General features: G+C 54.2%; 1 protein-coding gene across 2 annotated transcripts in view; it reads left to right on the forward strand.

Annotated features, from left to right (window-relative positions):
• The first annotated feature begins 410 nt into the window (after positions 1-410).
• STEAP3 (STEAP3 metalloreductase) overlaps positions 411-17,472 on the forward strand; it is a 46,788-nt gene continuing 29,726 nt past the window's right edge. Inside the window, exon 1 of one of the 2 annotated variants that reach the window (XM_049615736.1) lies at positions 411-515. Coding sequence is in view for 1 of the 2 variants with exons in the window: in XM_049615735.1 (XP_049471692.1) it covers positions 7,359-7,380 (22 nt within the window). In the remaining variant the exon portion in view is untranslated. Of the gene's footprint in view, positions 516-6,939; positions 7,381-17,472 lie in introns of those variants that run through there. The other variant, XM_049615735.1, reaches the window with a different exon arrangement.

Genomic DNA, 17,472 nt, shown 5'->3' on the forward strand with positions numbered 1-17,472 from the left:
AAATGACGGAAGCAGGATCCAACCTGACACTTTGGTCTCTTACCATCTGTGCAAACCCGACCTACCACTCACCCCCGGTTATAAAATGGTAATGGATTTGAGGTGTCCCTCCGATTAAGGAAGCGGGACACAGAAGTCACCCTGGTCTGCGCGCCCTCATTGTCCTGGTTAAGTGGTGGCCCAGGAGTTTTGCACACTTGAGCCCCGGCGGGGAGGAGGGGAAGTAGATCAGGAAGGGGGCGGTCTGGCTCTGAACTTCGGGCCCGGGGGCGGAGGGTCGTAGGGCGCCGCCGCCCGGCTGCAGGGCCAGAGCACCCTGCAGCTCCCCGATTGCGCTGCTGGGGGCGGTGGCTGAGGCTGATTAGCAGGGGCGGGCTGGCGGGCGGCCACCTCCCCCGCAGGTCCGGCCCCGGGGGCGGGCGGGGCGCCGGGAGGGGAGGAGCCTCCGGGCCGAGCCACCGCCTCCAACGCGGACCTTCAGCCGCCGCCGCTGCTCCGGGTGGCGCGCCGGATTGGTGAGTGACCCCCTCCGCCGCGTTTCGCGGGGCTGTGGGCTGCGCCCTGCCTGGGACCCCCCACCCCGCCCCGGAGGCTGCCCCCGCTGCACCCCTGCGCCACCGCCGCTCCGAAGCCGGGCGCCGCCACGCGTCTGCGGGCGACCGGGGCCGTTGGGACCGAGCCACGTGCGCCCGGCGACAGAGAACCCGGATCCCCGGTCCTCCGCTGCGCGCCTCCCTTCCCTGGGGACGCCAGCCGCGTGCGCGGTGCCGGGAGACAGGGCCCGGGGACGCCCTGCCCGGGGCGGGACTAGGGAGAACGCGCGTGCGGACCCGGGTTGCAGCCTTGCGGACCGGCCAAATGCTCGGGTCCTCGGTCCCCGAGGCTCCGGCCGGCGGGTCTCAGGGAAGGGCGGGGAGTGGTGGGCGGGACCTTCCCCGCCAGGCCTCCCAGCCGCTTGTCGGCCCCAGAGGAGCAGGCCGACCGGGGCGGGGCGCCCGACCTTGGACTGGAAGGGCCAGGCTGACCAGTGCCTGCCTCTGGCCACGAGCTCTTGCCTGGGAAACTCAACTCTCCTGCCTATTTCCCCGAAATGGGGCAGGCTGCCCACAGGGGTGTGGTTGGAACTTTGGGCGCTCTGGGTAGATGAAAGGTACACTGAGCTAATGTCTTTGGGGCCCAAGAGGCGGAAACCACGGAGAAAATGTAGGCAGGTCCTGAAGAAGCCGTGGCAGAGGGCAACGAAAGGCCTCCCAGGTGTCCAGGGCCGCCTCTGAAACAGACTCTGGGAAGTGGGGTTCTGGAAATAGCCCCAGGGAAGTATTTCTATCAGAGTGCAGTGATGATATAATTAATAGCGGACATTTATTGTGCATTTATCTGTGCCAGGCAGCTTGCTACGCATGCACTGTCCCAGTTAATCCTCAGGCCAGGAAGGCACGACTGTCATCTTGTTACAGATGGAGAAACTGAGCCCCAGAAAGCATGGCTATTTGGCAAAGATACGCAGGTAGCAAGTTGCAGAAATAGGGATTTGTACACAGATTTATCGGACTTAGAAGTCCAGAGCCTGCCAGTGAGACCGACAGGCCATGTTCTCAGAGGTGGAAGCCCAAAAAATGCAGTGATGGGGTCCAGGATATCCACAAGGCCAAAAGGGTCTCACAGGGGTGTGCCCCCTCAGCCACCTGCATGGTTTGTTAAAAATACAGATGCCTAGATCCCATCCACCGGCACTGAATCAGAGTCTGCATGACCCTGCACCCAGCCAGAAGCACCTGGAGGACTGAGACTGTCTTACCCATCTCTGTGCCTGTCTCTATTCCCGGTGGCCTGGGGGAATGGGGAGAGGGGTGATGGGGCAGCTGGGAGCATGTGCTTGATCATTGTCTGATGGAGAAATGGACTTAGCGGGGCATCAGTGAGGTATAGAAACTTTCCTGAAGGAGGCTTTGAATGATGGGCAAGTGGCCTTAGCCAGGCAATCTAGGAGGAAGGCCTGGAGTGACCTCAGAGCCAGCCCAGAGCTCATTCCAGGCCACCTGTTTACTAGGAGGTTGGACAGCCAGTCCCAAGCCTGCTGAGCTCCCCAGGACCTGTGGTCACCCTGGGATCACAGATGTGCCCTCTTCAGTTCATTTCCGTTCCTTGCCCCCTGGCCCTTCTCTCCTTGTGCTTATCAGAGTATTGGGCAGGGCTCCAGGTAATTAAACAGTGAGAGTTAAGGACTATAGTCCAAAGCTGCGCACCTGAGCCCTGGGGGGGGGGGGGGGGGGGTCAGGCAGCTTCAGCTGCCTCACGGTAAGTGAGAGCCCCTGGCTTTGCAGTCAGATGGAACCGAGTCTGAATCTCAGCTCTTCACCATGTGACCTTGGCCAAGCCCTCAGCTCTCCACACTTGCTTCTTCATCTACCTTGCTAAAGGACGCTGCACTTGATATCTCTATAAGACAGTGACAATAATACCTGCCTGAGGGATTAGTTGTGTGAAGTGATGAGTTTTAGGAGTGCAAAAAATATCAGATCCTTCCCTCTTCCCCCAGGATTTGAGTGTTAATCAGCTGGAGACCTTCTAGGCTCATTGCTCTTCTAGTCTGAGCCCCCTCAGTTCCCTAGAAAAGGTAGCTAAAGCCCAGAGAGTGGCCTCCACATCCTCTTCTATGTTTCAGAGATGGCCGCGGGGCTCAGGCCTCGAGGCTCCCTGCTTAGTGTCCTGGCCAGTGTCTTCCAGACTGGGAGAAAAAGTCTGTGCCTCCTGCTTCGTTCTCTGACCGGTCTGCAAAAGAACATTTCAGTGGCTGGGGGTGATTTTCAGGCAGGTTGGGATGGAGCCGGGGAGCCGGGTCTGCAGGGATGTCTGGGCTCTCTGCGGCTGGGTCTACCCCTCCCTGCCCTCCCCACTGGTGTGGTGGCCACGTCTCCCTTGCCTGGGCGGTCCAAGCTTCATAAGATGAGCACTCCGTGAAATTGCTTTCTAGCATCTGGGCTGAGGATAAGCCTCTTGATTTAAAACGAGGAAGCTTGCCTTTCAAACCAGTCATTAAAACCTAAAGCCGAGCTGGCTCCTTTCCTCCCTGCCGGGGGGGTTGGAGGGAGGGTGTGCTTCTTTTCCCACTCATATCCTGTCCTTGCCAACCCAGTTCCGAATCCAGGAGGCTGTGGAGGTTCCAGAACTTGGAGAGGGGAACCAAGGCGTGGGGAAACCTCTCTAGGTGGTTTCCAAACATTGGACTACAGAACTCTCATTTCCTCCTGCTGCCCTCTGCAGCTGGGCCCACCAGCTTTCTGACCTGCCCAGACATCTACAGACCAGCCCTTCACATCCTTGGCATGCCATGGGCACTGCTTGGATTACACCTGAAATGACAGTCATCGTCACTGAACATTCAGTTCCCCACCTGTCAGGCCCCAAGCATGACGTATCCATAAGCACATTTGAACCTTCGAGTCTCTTAAGGAGATAGATGTAACTTTCCCAAGTTAAACACGAGACCCCAATCCGTTCTTTCCACCCCAAACTTGAGAGGCTCCTAACTACTAAGTATATCTGCTTGTCCAAATTCTGCCTCATCATTTATTCACTCAACAAAGGGTACTGAGCACCGTCTTGGTGCCAGGTACTCAAGACTGAGTCCCACTTCTGGTGGGATGAGTGTCCATGGTCATTTCTAACCCAGTAAAACCCCACACTCTCCACTTCTTTGTGTTTTAAGTTTTTATTTATTTTGAGAGAGCGAGAGAGAGCATGAGCAGGGTAGGGGGAGAGGGAGAGGGGGGAGAGAGAATCCCAAGCAGTCTCTGCACTGTCACCACAGAGCCCAGTGTGGGGCTCGAACTCACAAACTGAGATCATGACCTGAGCCGAAATCAAGAGACATACGCTTAACCAACCAAGCCACCCAGGCGCCCCCCTCACCCCCCTTATTTCCAATTAGAAGTGAGGGGGCTCAGCATCATTGAGTCCCAGGTCCCACAGCTAATGTGAGCCAGGATCCAAAACCAGAGACGGCAGAGGGCGGGCGGGAGCAGCCACTGCTAACTTATGCAGGATCAAAAAGGCCTGTATTGTCACTTCAACCCCCTGGGCAGAACCCCCCAGGTTCCCCCTGGGGTGTGGAACTCTATCACCGGAGAATTACCTGCTGCTCAGCTCTTCCCAATCAGTCCGTCCTTGTAAATCACCACAGTCACCTGGCAGAATGTGCAACAGGTGGGCACTAATTGTCCTGCAATCAGGCACCAACTTCTTCCTACCCCACCCTTTCGCTTAATGAGAGCCAGGTGGGATGGAAGCACACGTTCCTAAGCTTTCTAGAGCTATCAGATTAGGATAGCTCAGATGTTTAAACTGAAAAACAGAGCCCCAAGAGTATAATAAAATCAATCACGGGTAAATGTGAAGGGATTTGGGGGCTGGCAAACGGGCCATCTCAGTTCCCAGGGAAGACAGCGGTGTCCCAAAGCCGGCGTGCTGGGGTCTGTGGTGGCTGACCCTTCCTGGTGCCGTCACCCCCGATGCTTGTGGTGTGGCCATCAGGCCCGTGGGGAAGGTAGGCTTGTGATTTTACTGGTGGGCTTGGGAGGTGACAGTATGCCCTGCAGTCCGGGTAAGGGTCTCTCTGAAGGTGAATCATGCAGGCACACAGCGGGAAGGTGTTGGCTGGGACACGGGCCCTACAGGTGGAGTCTGCGCAAAGATGGGGTGGCCTGCGGCGTCAGGAGGGTGGGCCGTTTGGAATCCGAGGGGCCTGTGCGGGGACTGGGTGACCAGCCAGGCCTGTACGTGGGATACAGTGGGCAGGGTGGGGGAGTCGATCACCACTGCCCTGTGAGTCAGCCACCAACAACCTGGGTGCAGGGCTGGGCGGCCACAAGAGGTTAAGACCAGGCGCTTTGTGGTTGGTCCCTGCAGATGGCTGCAGGGTGGCCAGAAATAAGGTAGTGGCCGGCCCTGGAAGGGAAGGAAACAGGCCGGTGCTGGGTGGGGCCGCCAAGGATTGTGTGGGGGGTTGGGAACTTCTAGCCAGGAAAGCCCTGCCCTCTCGGTGTTCCTGGATTGGAAGGCTGACAACGCTCTGTTGTGTATTGCCTCTTGGGCCTGTCGTCCTCCTGTAACCTTTGCTACAGTTCTTCTTGGATGTTTTAATCTAGCATGGCTGTGTGTGGCGAAGGGGGAGGGGGAACTCAGGGCACAGCTGAGGGCTCACTGAAAACCCCAGGAGACCGGGAACCACAGCTGACCTGGACCCCTGTGGGAACAGGGGGCGTGCTCCTGTCCACTCACAGCTGGGGGGTTTGCTTTCCAAAGAAAGTGTGAGTTCCTGACAGTACAGCTTCCTCAAAGGGATCAGAGACCACCCAGAAGCTGTGATAGGGACAGAGAGTGCTGAGCCCGCCCGAAGTACTGATTCGGGGCAGGGGTGGGGGTGGGGGGGTGAGAGGGGCCCTCTGGGACTGCCTGGAAATCTGCAGCCTAAGCTCCCCCGCTATCCCGTGTTCACTATGACCCCAATCCGTGTTCACTACCGTTTGAGAACACTGCCTGAGCCCCCGTCAGCCCAACAGGCATCTACGGGCCTCACGGCAGAATTACCGCGAGCAGGGCAGTGTGGATGCACAGGGGTGCGGGACACCAGGTCTCTGCCCTTGGAGAGCTCACAGTCTAAGTGGGAAGCTGAGTGACAATACACAGCACCACCAGGCAGCAGAGGGAGAAGATTCCGGGACAGCATGCAGTGAACGGTCCACAGCAAAACACAGGAAACGTGTAAACCAAAGCCGTCCTGAGATGTGGGTTTGGGGGCTTTCATTGTCACTGTTTTGCTTAATCATCAGAACAGAGAAGGAAAGGAACCTGCCCAACGTCACACTGCTTACACAGCTGAACCTGAATTCACACCTAGGTCTGCCTACCCAGACCCTCTGTGAACACAGAGCCGGGAGAGACAGTTGAGGGGCTATGGGGGCTGGGAGGCGACCTCAGTCCCCAAGGAAGGGGGATTTGGCTGGAGAGGATGTCAAGATGTGAGGTGGAGGTAATAAGCTTTGGCAGAAGTGGGGGGGGTGGGTGGCAGAGACCAGAAAGAAGGGAATGAAAAGTGAGCTAAGGCAAGGGAAGTCTGTCGGTGTGCACTGGCCGACGCTGGACTTGGGAGATTCAGGAATACCCCTGCCCACAGGAGGTTTCTGGTAGAGGAGACAAGGCACTGGGCCACAGCAGTCAGATGGCCATGCAGGTGCTGTTCGGCTTGTAATAAGAGAATAAACCTGCCCGGGGCTCGGCCGTGCATATTCTCGTTATCCAAATGCCCAGGGTGACTCAAAGCTCCTGTTTTCCAAGGTCACCAGTTTTCGAACAAGTTGGAAGCAGTTGCATATACTTGTCCTAAGACTGGGCTTGGCATCATTAATGTCAATGATAAAAAAAGCCTCGAAACCTCTGACCTCCGTTTGTGCCATCAGCCTGGCCGTCAGCCTGGCCCCCAGGGTCACTAGAAAAGCCATCAGCGGCAGGAAGGCACACACGCATCCCTGCTTTGCCCTTGGGACAATACTGTCTTCTGTCTGTGGGTCCTTCCGTCTGTCTTTCTCCACACTGTGGGTACCAACAGGCAAATAAAGGCGACCATGAAGGCTTTGTTGGCACAAAATGCTGAGAAAACCCATCACAAGCCAAGGACAGCTGCAGTGATTGCAATAAATTACCCCCACAGCAATTGATAAATTGCCACTTTCTGCAGCCATTATGTTTGTCTTTGTAATCTGAAGAATAAACACACCTCTTTCTCTTTTTATTTCTTTCTTTCTCTTTCTTTCTCTTTCTTTCTCTTTCTTTCTCTTTCTCTTTCTCTTTCTCTTTCTCTCTCTCTCTCACTCTTTCTCTCTCTCTCTCTCTCTCTCTCTCTCTCGCGCACACACACACACACACACACACACACAGAGGCGGCCCACCCTGCATTGGATGACATTTATTCATTTTATGCATCCTGGGCTCTGCTGGCTGTCCTGCCTCAGTTCCTGTGGCAGAGACGCTGGAGTCTGAGCCACTAATTATTACCAGTGAGGTTTCCTCCCCAAACAGGAAGTATCAACCAGAACTGCTCTCTCCCAGCGCGCTCTGTAACCAAGCATCAGTCACCACTCCCGGGCCAGTCCCTGTGGCCAGGAGCTGGTGTGTAGGCTGAGGGGGGCAGCAGCACAGCTGTCCAAGCCCGGCAGGTCCCTCGCCTGTGAGGGTCAGCCTGAGCCCTGACTTCCAAGACAGGCTGCCCGCACACCGGAGGGAGACCAAGCAAGAAGCTGTGGCCTGGATCCCCGTGGGGCCATCAAGGGACTCATGCGTCAGATACTGGCATTGGCCAAATGTCGCATCAGCCCGTTGTGGGTAAGTCTGGTTAGGGCACAGATCCAGGGGGGCGCGGGTGGTGCATGGGCCTCTCCCACCAGCACCACCAACCCCTGGTCCGCTACGGGTGCCCCAGTATCTCGGGGAGTCAGAAGAACTAAAGCTTCGTGACCTCGGTTCTGGCACCGCTCATTTGCAACTGGCGGCGAAGGGTGAGTGTGGTGAGATGGATGAAGTTCTTGCCAAAAGAAAGTGGGAAATACTATCATCTGTACGTGAAGTCAGGAACGTTACTCAGAATAAAGGGCTCGAGGGTGGATCAGACAATGCCTTCAGTTAGTGAGAGCGGCGGCTTTGTGGACTCTGGCGGGTCAAAACAAAGATGTTCGTGTTTATGATGCAATTCCGTGGAAGGCTGGCTCAGTGGGAATCGTAAATTTTACTTATTGGTAACTATTTCTGGGTTGGTTTAGCACAGAACTGCGGCTCTAAGTAATCGAACCGGATTTTTCTAGAATAATTTTTAAAAATCTAGATGTTTGGAAAAAGCCCTATCAATTATTCATTCACTTCTACTTTGCAAAGCGGTATGGCGAGAAACCTCTTTTTCCTGTCAGCCTAAACTTGCATGTAGATATATATTTGTGTGTGGATGGGCCTGTGTGTGTGTGTGTGTGTCTGCCCAAGCTCTTTGTATTCTCTTTTGTAGGAATTCTCAGTCTTTCTTTTAAAAATATAATGATTTTTTTATAATGTCGAAATAACGATTCCAGGCAGTAGTGCAAGAAATACAACAGTAAAATGTTTGTAAGAGTCCATCAGCAAGGAAAAATGCCCACAGAGAAAATAGAAATGTACCAATTAAGACGTGTGCGGCTCTAACCCAGCTTTTAAACCCGGATTTGAGACTGGCCTCCTCTGTCCTGTCCCCGCTGAGGTCAGCTGTGAGGGGTCTGGGGTGAGTGCCTGGACCCAGGTGGAGCCTCCTTCTTGCCTCTCAGACCCCTCAGGGAGAGGGAGACGGAGGGCCTGGGACCCGTGCTGTGGTGGTTTGGAATCCAGGATAGAGGGCAGCCCCGGATTTGCAGAAACAGCTGAGAATGAGAGGCTGGAAAGTGTGAGTCTGGGCAGCCCAGCAGGGCAGACGGAAAGGCGGGAGGAAGGGAGCAGACCACCCCAGAGCCCCATGCAGACCAGGTGACTGGCTATTATTCATGCCCCAGCACGAGCTGGCCGCCCTCACCACCCAGGAGGCAGCTTGAATGCAGGGACCCAATGGGACTCAGGCAAGAGCCAACTCTGGGACCTTAAGGAAGTCTTAACTGGACCTCAGTTTTCTCATCTGCAAAATGGAAGTGATGATAGCCTTCGCAGGCCAGACCCCAAGGGTGCAAGTCCACTGTCAGGATCTCTCTGCACTGTGAGTCCGGCCACACCTCCCAATGTCTGCTGTTCATTTGACGCCTGATTATTGCAAATGTGCCACGTGCTAGGCTCTTGCTAGGTGCTGGGCTGTGTCTGTCCCACTGCCCCTGTAAGGGAGGGTGGACCTCACAGCCCTGGGGAGGCCCGGAATTTCTACACGATGTGACTTTAGGGGCAATCATGTGGAGGGAAGAGGGAACTAGAAGACTTCCTTTAAGCTGCTTCTATTTGCATAGCAAGTATTGCATAACAATAGATTGTTATTTCAGATTCATAAAATGGGAAAGGTTTTACAGAAGCTGTTGTTCATTTCACCGGACTGGGAATTTCAATATGAATTATATTAGTTTTACTATCAACATTTTTTGTCATTTTTTTTAAATTTTTTTAAATTTGTATCCAAATTAGTTAGCATCTAGTGCAACAATGATTTCAGGAGTAGATTCCTTAGTGCCCCTTCCCCATTTAGCCCATCCCCCCTCCCACACCTCTGTTTGTTCTCCATATTTAAGAGTCTCTTCTGTTTTGTCCCTCTCCTTGTTTTTATATTATTTTTGTTTCCCTTCCCTTATGTTCATCTGTTCTGTCTCTTAAAGCCCTCATGTGAGTGAAGTCATATGATTTTTGTCTTTCTCTGACTGACTCATTTCACTCAGCATAATACCCTCCAGTTCCATCCACGTCGTTGCAAATGGCAAGATTTCATTCTTTTTGATTGCCGAGTAATACGCCAGTGTGTGTGTGTGTGTGTGTGTGTGTGTGTGTGTGTGTGTGTACTACATCTTCTTTATCCATTCATCCACTGAGGGACATTTGGGCTCTTTCCATACTTTGGCTCTTGTCGATAGTGCTGCTATAAACATGGGGGTGTATGTACCCTTTTGAAACAATACGCCTGTATCCCTTGGATAAATGCCTAGTAGTGCAATTGCTGGGTCGTAGGATAGTTCTATTTTTAGTTTTTTGAGGAACCTCCATACTGTTTTCCAGAGTGGCCGCACCAGCTTGCATTCCCATCGTTTTACTTATCAACATTAGCACATGGGGAGGGGTGATCAGGGACCCCATCACCCTCTACTCCTAAGGGAAATTACCCACCATTGTATCTGCCAGACCTTGAATTTTGTCATTTGGAGGGAAGGGGCTTTCCAGGCAAAAAGATTAAATCTGGGCCTCACCTGCCCCTGGACACCCCTGCCTCATGCAGACTGGGCAGACCATTCCGAATGGTTGTTCCCTGCTGGGTCAGAAGCCCAGAGGCTCTGGAACCACTGACCCAGCATCCCTGAAGCCCTCTTTCATGGGTACCCACGTACCAGGCTGTTCCCCGCTCTGGCTCACATCTGGTGTTTGGTTTTCCACTTTGGCCAGAGCTGTGTGAGTCTCGTTGGGTTTAAACCCCTCTGTGCATAATAAGTCTTCTGTGTGATTAAGTTTATCAAAGAGTGAAATGCCTTGCCAGGTCTGACAACCTGATCAGGCTGTGGTAGGGATTAGAAATTATGGTAGTATTTAATCACCCCGGGGTATGGGAGGGCCCGCTAGGTTCTGAGAATGGCCAGGACTCCTAAATACACTCTGCCCTCAGGCACAGAAACTAGCGGTGAAGTCATTCAAGCTGCAGACATTAACTGAGCACCTAGTCGGTGCCAGTCCCCAGTCTAGGTGCTAGAGACACAGAAACGAGTAAGAAGTGACCCTATTGTAGTGGGGTGACAGTGCCAGATACAAAGTGTGTCCCAGAATGCAAGATCCCCTAGGATCCGGGAGGAAGCCGGGACATCTCCCAGGGCTGCCTGGACCAGCTTTTTGAGCTCTCAGGGATTCTTGGCGAAGTCAGAGGTCTGCCTGGAGCCAGCCCATGGTGGGGGGAGAGGTGGGGGGAGTAATTGCATGACCCGCCCCACACAGAGCATTTGGAGAGCGGAGGCTGACTTCCAGTGCCCTTAGGAGCCCAGAGAAAGATGCTACTGGAAGTCAGGGCCTCTCAGAAGCTTCTTTGAAAAAGTGGCCCATCAGCTGGGGAAGCTTGCATCCCCAACCAAGCTCAGGAACCAGGCCAGGGAGGCAGGCTGAGCTCCTTGGCAGAAGCCCCTGGAGCTGCCCTTATTTGTCTTGGCTGCTTCTGCCCCTTTCCCTGCCTCCACACCTCCTTCTGCCCAGTAATCGGGGGCTCCGATCTCTAATTCTGCCAACCCACACAATGGCGAGGGGAGGGGGTTGGGGCGGCCACAGACCACAAGGGACCCCTCTGGCCCCAGGGATTGCAGCTCCAGGTGTCCCTGGAAAGCAAGAAGCCACCCAACCCCAGACGCTGAGGCTTGCAGATTCAGCAGCCGCCGCCTGATAGCCTCCAGCCTGGCTGGATTAACCAGCCCTCAGGGAGCTGGCTGCCCCCGCATGCCAGCGCCCTGACCTCACTGGGCAGAGATAAGCCACTCCCTGGCTCCCCCAGTGCCTGGGCATGCCCTCATGAAAGCACTTTTCTCCTCACCGTAGGATGTAGCTGGCTTTTCCCCTAATTGCCCCAAGAGGCTAGACCATCTTCTGGCCTCCTGCCAGAACACCTCATGGGTACATAGTAGGTATTCAGGGAATAACAAACCATTTGCAGACTAGGATTGGTAGGACCATTGCATAAAACTGCACAGGATGTGCACTGCACAACTGTAGAGGTTGCTGTTTACGGGGATTACAACGTTGGTGGTGCCCCCCGGGGGTCGTGTAGCATGGGAACCTAAGGGCTTACCATTTTCCCTGTGTCAAGACCCTGGCCTTGGTGCTGACCGTGGGGACTTCCCCCTTCCCCCTGCCAACCAGCGCTGACCACCTTCCTGCCTATGTGCTGGCAGCGGGTGGTAATGAACCGGTCCAGTGAACACTTCTTCCTAGCCCACCTGTCAAATTGTGGTAGTGGACGAGCCCTGGGTATGAAGTCAGGCCACCTGAGTTCTTGGCCATCCAGAAAACTCAGTCCTCCCGGAAGACGTCTCCAGTCAGGGTGCTGGGGGGCTCCTGGGCCGCCCAGGATCTGTGTAGTTGCCCAGTGGTACCCCTCTCTTCTCCCTCAGCCCGCAATGGGCCTGATGACCCACGTGCGGGAGGGGAGAGGCCCTGAGAGCACCTTGTGGAGAGTCTGCCCCACTGACTCTGGGAGCAATGTTGCCACGGCCCTGATCCCCTTTCCGCTGGAAGGACCCAGCTCTGGGCGGGTCAGGGGATTGGAGCACATGCACCTGCCTCCCATGGCTGAGAGGAGCATGGGGAGAGAGCACTGATACCAGGGGTCCCAGGGGACAGGGAGGACTTAGGGGAGGAGGCAGGCTAAGGGCTGAGCCTGACTTTAACAACCCAGGAAAAAAGTCACATCTGGAGTGGTTCACCCCTTGCGCAGCCCCTGTTATGCTCATCTTCTGAAGTGGTCTTCAAAGTGTGGTCCTGGGAGCCTCCGCAGCAGAAATTCTGGGGATGGAGCCCAGCAGTATGTTTTGTGTTGTTTTTTAATTTTTTTAATGTTTTATTATTTATTTTTGAAAGTGAGAGAGATAGAACACGAGTGCAGAAGGGACAGAGAGAGAGAGAGGGAGACACAGAATCCGAGGCAGGCTCCAGGCTCCTAGCTGTCAGCAACAGAGCCAGATGCGGGGCTCGAACTCACCAACCTTAGAGATCGTGACCTGAGCCGAAGTCGGACGCTCAACCGACTGAGCCCCCGCCAGGCGCCCCTCCCAGCGGTTTGTTTTAACAAGCACTCCAGATGACCCAGGTGCAGCTCGGGTGTGACCTCATTTGTGCCTGGCCCTGGGCTAATTGCTGGGGTTACAAAAGTGAGTCTGACTCCATTCCCAACCCTGAGGAGCTGAGAGCCCGGGGAGAAGAGAGACGGGAAAGAGAGCAATACCGTCAGTGGGAAAGGGCTACTCTCAGGGGTGTGGAGGCAGAGAGGCAGCTTGTGCAGGTTTGATCCAGGAGCTGGGGATCCTGGTGAGGGAGGGTGGCTTAGGAACACCAGTGGCACAAGGACCGTTCCTTGCAGGGAGCTGGATGTTGGACTAGCGGTCCCCAGAGAGCTCAAGGGGCCAGTCCCAAACCACACTGGTGCCTCACTCCTGACCGCCAACCTCTCTCTGCTGCCCCCCTGTCCGTGTTCTGCTGCCCACTCTTCTTCCACTCCCTGAGCCCCAAAGAGCAGCCAGTCTCTCCCTGCAGTTGCCTTGGTGCGAAATGTGTGCACAACCTCCAGGCCGTCGTCTCAGGGCACATTTTTAGAAAATTACAGAGTAAATGTTTCCATTCAGCAGAGAACGCCACGTATTGATTTAGGTGCGTCTATTTCTGCTTGACACAGACAAAAGGTTTTTAAAAATCCTAGGTAGAGAGGAACAAAATGAAGAGTGACTGAATTTAACAGGCTCACGTTGTGGCACTTCGCTTGTCCCCCATGATCTTTACTACAACTCATTCAAGTGGGTAACGTGCAGATGAGGAAACTGAGGCTCAGGTAACGGGACTCGTCGAGGCCGCCTAGCTAATCAGTGGTAGGGGCTGAAATATGACCCCAGCCGCCTCCAAGCCTGTGTTCTTGCTGGCCTACCTTGCAGTTTACTACGGTGACTGATTCTGAGTAAATCGGGAACACCCAGATGTTTCCCTGAACCGACGATCTAATGGCTGCACTCAGGGGAGCCAGCCTAGCCTGGCTGGACAAGCTCCCAGTGACCACGATGGCTCTCGGGGGGCTGATCCTCTGCCTAATTAAGGAGGGGATGAGTCTGGGGGAATGGATGAGACCTCGCGCTAGGAGATTAGCAGCTCTGTGCTAGTTTCCAGCTGTGTGCCCTTCTATAAACCCTCTGTCGTTTGGCAGAGTAGCAGGGGATGCTTCCCTGCCCCTCTCATTGGAGCACATCTGCCTTGCTCGTTGACCCATCCTGGGGGCCAGAAGGCTCGGCCTGGTACCTCGGCACCCTCCTTGCACGCCACGCACTGTGACCCTGACTGGCCGTCTGCTTGCATGGCACGGAGTGCAGAGGACCAGCTGCGTGAGCGGAAGCCACTCGGAAGCTAAGTGGACTAGCCCATGGTGCCATCTCCCCCACAACAATAATTAATAGTGCTGACTACATAAGCCTCACTTTTCTAGAGGCCGTGGGGCTTAGGAACTCAGATATGTGGGAAACAACTAGGGAATAACTTAGAGCCACCGATGCCAATGTCACAGAATCCACGCACTGAGTTCATGAGAAGCTCTTGGACTCTCACCCAAGGCAAGTGTACCCTTGGTTCACGCACCTCAGTAACGGGCTGTGCTATCTCCATTTCTTTTTTGTGTGTATGTATTTTAAAGTTAGTTATTTTGAGAGAGAGGGAGACAGAATCCCAAGCAGGAACCACACTGTCAGCACAGAGCCTGGGGTGGGGCTCGAACCCACAAACCTCGAGATTGTGGCCTGAGTTGAAACCAAGAGTCAGACGCTTAACTGACCAAGCCACCCAGGTGCCCCTCAATTTCTCTCTCTCTCTCTCTCTTTTTTTTTTATAACAACGTTATTGAGCTACAATTCACATACCATACAACTCACCCATTTAAAGTATACAACCCAGTGGTTTTTGATATATTCTCAGAGCTGTATAACTTTCGCCACCATCCATTTTAGAATAGTTGCATCACTGGGGCGCCTGGGTGGCTCAGTTGGTTAATCTGCTCTTGATTTCAGCTCAGATCATGATCTCCCGATTCGTTGAGTTCGAGCTCCTCATTTGGCTCCACGCTGACCATGCAAAGCCTGCCTGGGATTCTCTCTCTCTGCCCCTCTCCTGGTGCGCGCTCGCTCTCTCTCTCTCTCTCTCTCTCTCTCTCTCTCAAGTATAAATAAGTAAATTTTAAAAAGAGAATAGTTTCAGGGCACCTGTGTGGCTCAGTCGGTTAAGCATCCGACTTCGGTTCACGTCATGATCTCGCGGTTTGTGAGTTCAAGCCCTGCGTGGGGCTCTGTGCTGACAGCTCAGAGCCTGGAGCCTGCTTCGAATTCTGTGTCTCCCTCTCTCTCTGCCCCTCTCCCCTCACGCTGTGTCTCTGTCTCTCAAAAATGAATAAATGTTAAAAAAAAAAAATAGAATAGTTTTATCACTTGAAAAAGAAACCCGGTACCAATGAGCAGTCACTTAACATTCCTCCCACCCCCCACCCCAGCCCTTTTCCTGGCAACCATTAATCTACTTTCTGTCTTTATGGACTTGCCCAGTCTAGACATTTCACATAAGTGGAGAGTCATATGAGCGGCCTTTTTGTGACTGGCTTCTTTCATTTAACATAGCGTTTCCAAGATCCAGCGTGTTGTACCCTGTATCAGGACTTCACTGCTTTTTGTTGCCGAATAATACTCCATCGTGTGGATAGAGTACGTTTTATTTATCCTGCCACCAGTTGATGGACGTTGGGTTGTTTCAACATTTGGGGTATTGTGAGTACCAGGAATCTTGGCGTACACATTTTTGTGGGTTTTCAGTTCTCCCGGGTATACACCTGGGAGTGGAATCGCATCCACATTTTATATTCTTGTTACGTCAACACTGGAGGTGGTTTCTAGAACTTCGAGATCCTCACCAACGCTTACTCTCTCCGTCTTGTTTTTTGACTAAGCCGTCTGGGTGGGTGTGTGGTGGCGTCTCGTGGTTTTTTTGTTTGTTTGTTTTCTATTTTTTTTTTTAATTTTTTTTTAACGTTTTTATTTATTTTTGAGACAGAGACAGAGCATGAACAGGGAGGGGAGGGTCAGAGAGAGGGAGACACAGAATCTGAAACAGGCTCCAGGCTCTGAGCTGTCAACACAGAGCCCGACGCGGGGCTCGAACTCACGGACCGCGAGATCGTGACCTGAGCCGAAGTCGGCCGCTTAACCGACTGAGCCACCCAGGCGCCCCTGTTTGTTTGTTTTTTAATGTTTGTTTATTTTTGAGAGAGAAAGAGCGCAAGCAGGGGAGGGGCAGAAAGAGAGGGAGACACAGAATCCGAAGCAGGCTCCAGGCTCTGAGCTGTCAGCACAGAGCCCGACACGAGGCTCGAACCACAAGATCATGACCTGAGCCGAAGTCGGATGCTTAACCGACTGAGCCACCCAGGCGCCCCAAAGGGTTTTAATTTGTGTTTCCCTGGGAGCTAATGACGTTCAGCATCTTTTTGTGTTCCTCATGACGATTTGTCAGCACAAATGATAACATTTTAAATGTATTTAACTTATAAGTAAAAAGCGGTGATAGGAATGCATCCCAAATTTAATTTTACTGACCAGATAAAATTTAAACCAAGTTTGAAGATAACTGTGGGCCGCTTGAGGGCGAGAGCTGTGCCATAGTCCTCTCTCGTGCCCAGGGCCAGCCAGGGCCAGAAATGTTAGCTCAAGCCCACCTCTGCACAGGAAGGGGTGGAAGGCACCCCGCCTCCATCCAGCTGCAAGGGTGCCTCAGCCAGCCTCCCCACCCCCCACCACATCTGACGCCACCCTGACCCCTTTGTGGCCGTGGACTGCCCTAGCCACTTGAGCCTGAAAGGTTGGTTGCTGGCCACCCAGAAAAAGCTGTAGGGCTGGCTGCCCGCGTCATGACTGGCTACCATTAGTGACCTGCCTGACAGTGGGCAGGAGGGGGCAGGGGAGCCTGCATGGCTCCCAGCCACAAATACAGCCCAGTCATGACCTTGCCGGAAAGTGGGAGGAACCAGGCAAGCCTGGGCAAACACCCAGAGTGTTTGGGACCCGTAGTTTGTGCCAGTTCCCGCACAACTGAGCCTCAGTGCCCTTTTGTGTTTTGTCCGCAGCTCGGTCCAGGGGTGGGGGTGGGGGGCAGGTGGGCAGGCCTGTGTGCCACCTGAGGGGCCCCAGCCTGCCACCCCCACTCCAGCTGTAATTTGATCCCCTCCCTCCTCCCTCCTCCCTCCTCCCTCCTCCCTCCTCCCTCCTCCCTCCTCCCTCCTCCCTCCTCCAGATCTGTAAATAGAACAACCCAGGAGCCAGGGCCCAGCCAGGATTAGTCACTCACTCTCTTACCTTTGGGCCACATGGACAGGCAGCAGGGGCTGCGCTGGACCCCTGGGGCCTCTAGGCCTGCTGCCACCTGACCTCCCTTGGCTGGCCTTCACGCCAGCAGCAGACTTTGTGCTGGGCACCGGAAGGGCAGAGTGCTGAGAGGCGACCACGGCCCATGAAGCACCTCAGAGAACAGTCCATACACATGCCCACGTGCACACACACACACGCGAGCACACGCATCGGCCAGAAAAGCTGACTCCGAGGGGCACCTGGGTGGCTCAGTTGGTTAAGGGTTTGACTTCGCCTCAGGTCACGACCTCAGGGGTTCGGGCGTTCAAGTCCTGCCTCGGGGGTCTGTGCTGTCAGCAGCCCCTCTCTCTGCCCCTCCCTCTCTCTCAGAAATTAATAAACACTGTAAAGAAGAAGAGAAAAGAAAAGCTGGCTCCCAGCCCTCGCACGTATTAACTCATCTTCACAGCATCCCTTGGAGAAAAGTACAGTTAGCACCCCCATTTAAAGGAGGGGGCCTGAGGCCCAAAGGCACCCTGCTAGGAAATGATGCAGGGTCCTGATGTGACCCCAGCACCATCAGAACTGTAGAGGAAGGAGCTGTCCCGGGATGAGAGGCTTCACAAGGCGGGGTGACAACCCCGCATTTTCCTGTCCCTGGGGACTGAAT

Source organism: Panthera uncia (genome assembly GCF_023721935.1).
Source record: "Panthera uncia isolate 11264 chromosome C1 unlocalized genomic scaffold, Puncia_PCG_1.0 HiC_scaffold_3, whole genome shotgun sequence".
Classification (NCBI taxonomy): Eukaryota; Metazoa; Chordata; class Mammalia; order Carnivora; family Felidae; genus Panthera; species Panthera uncia.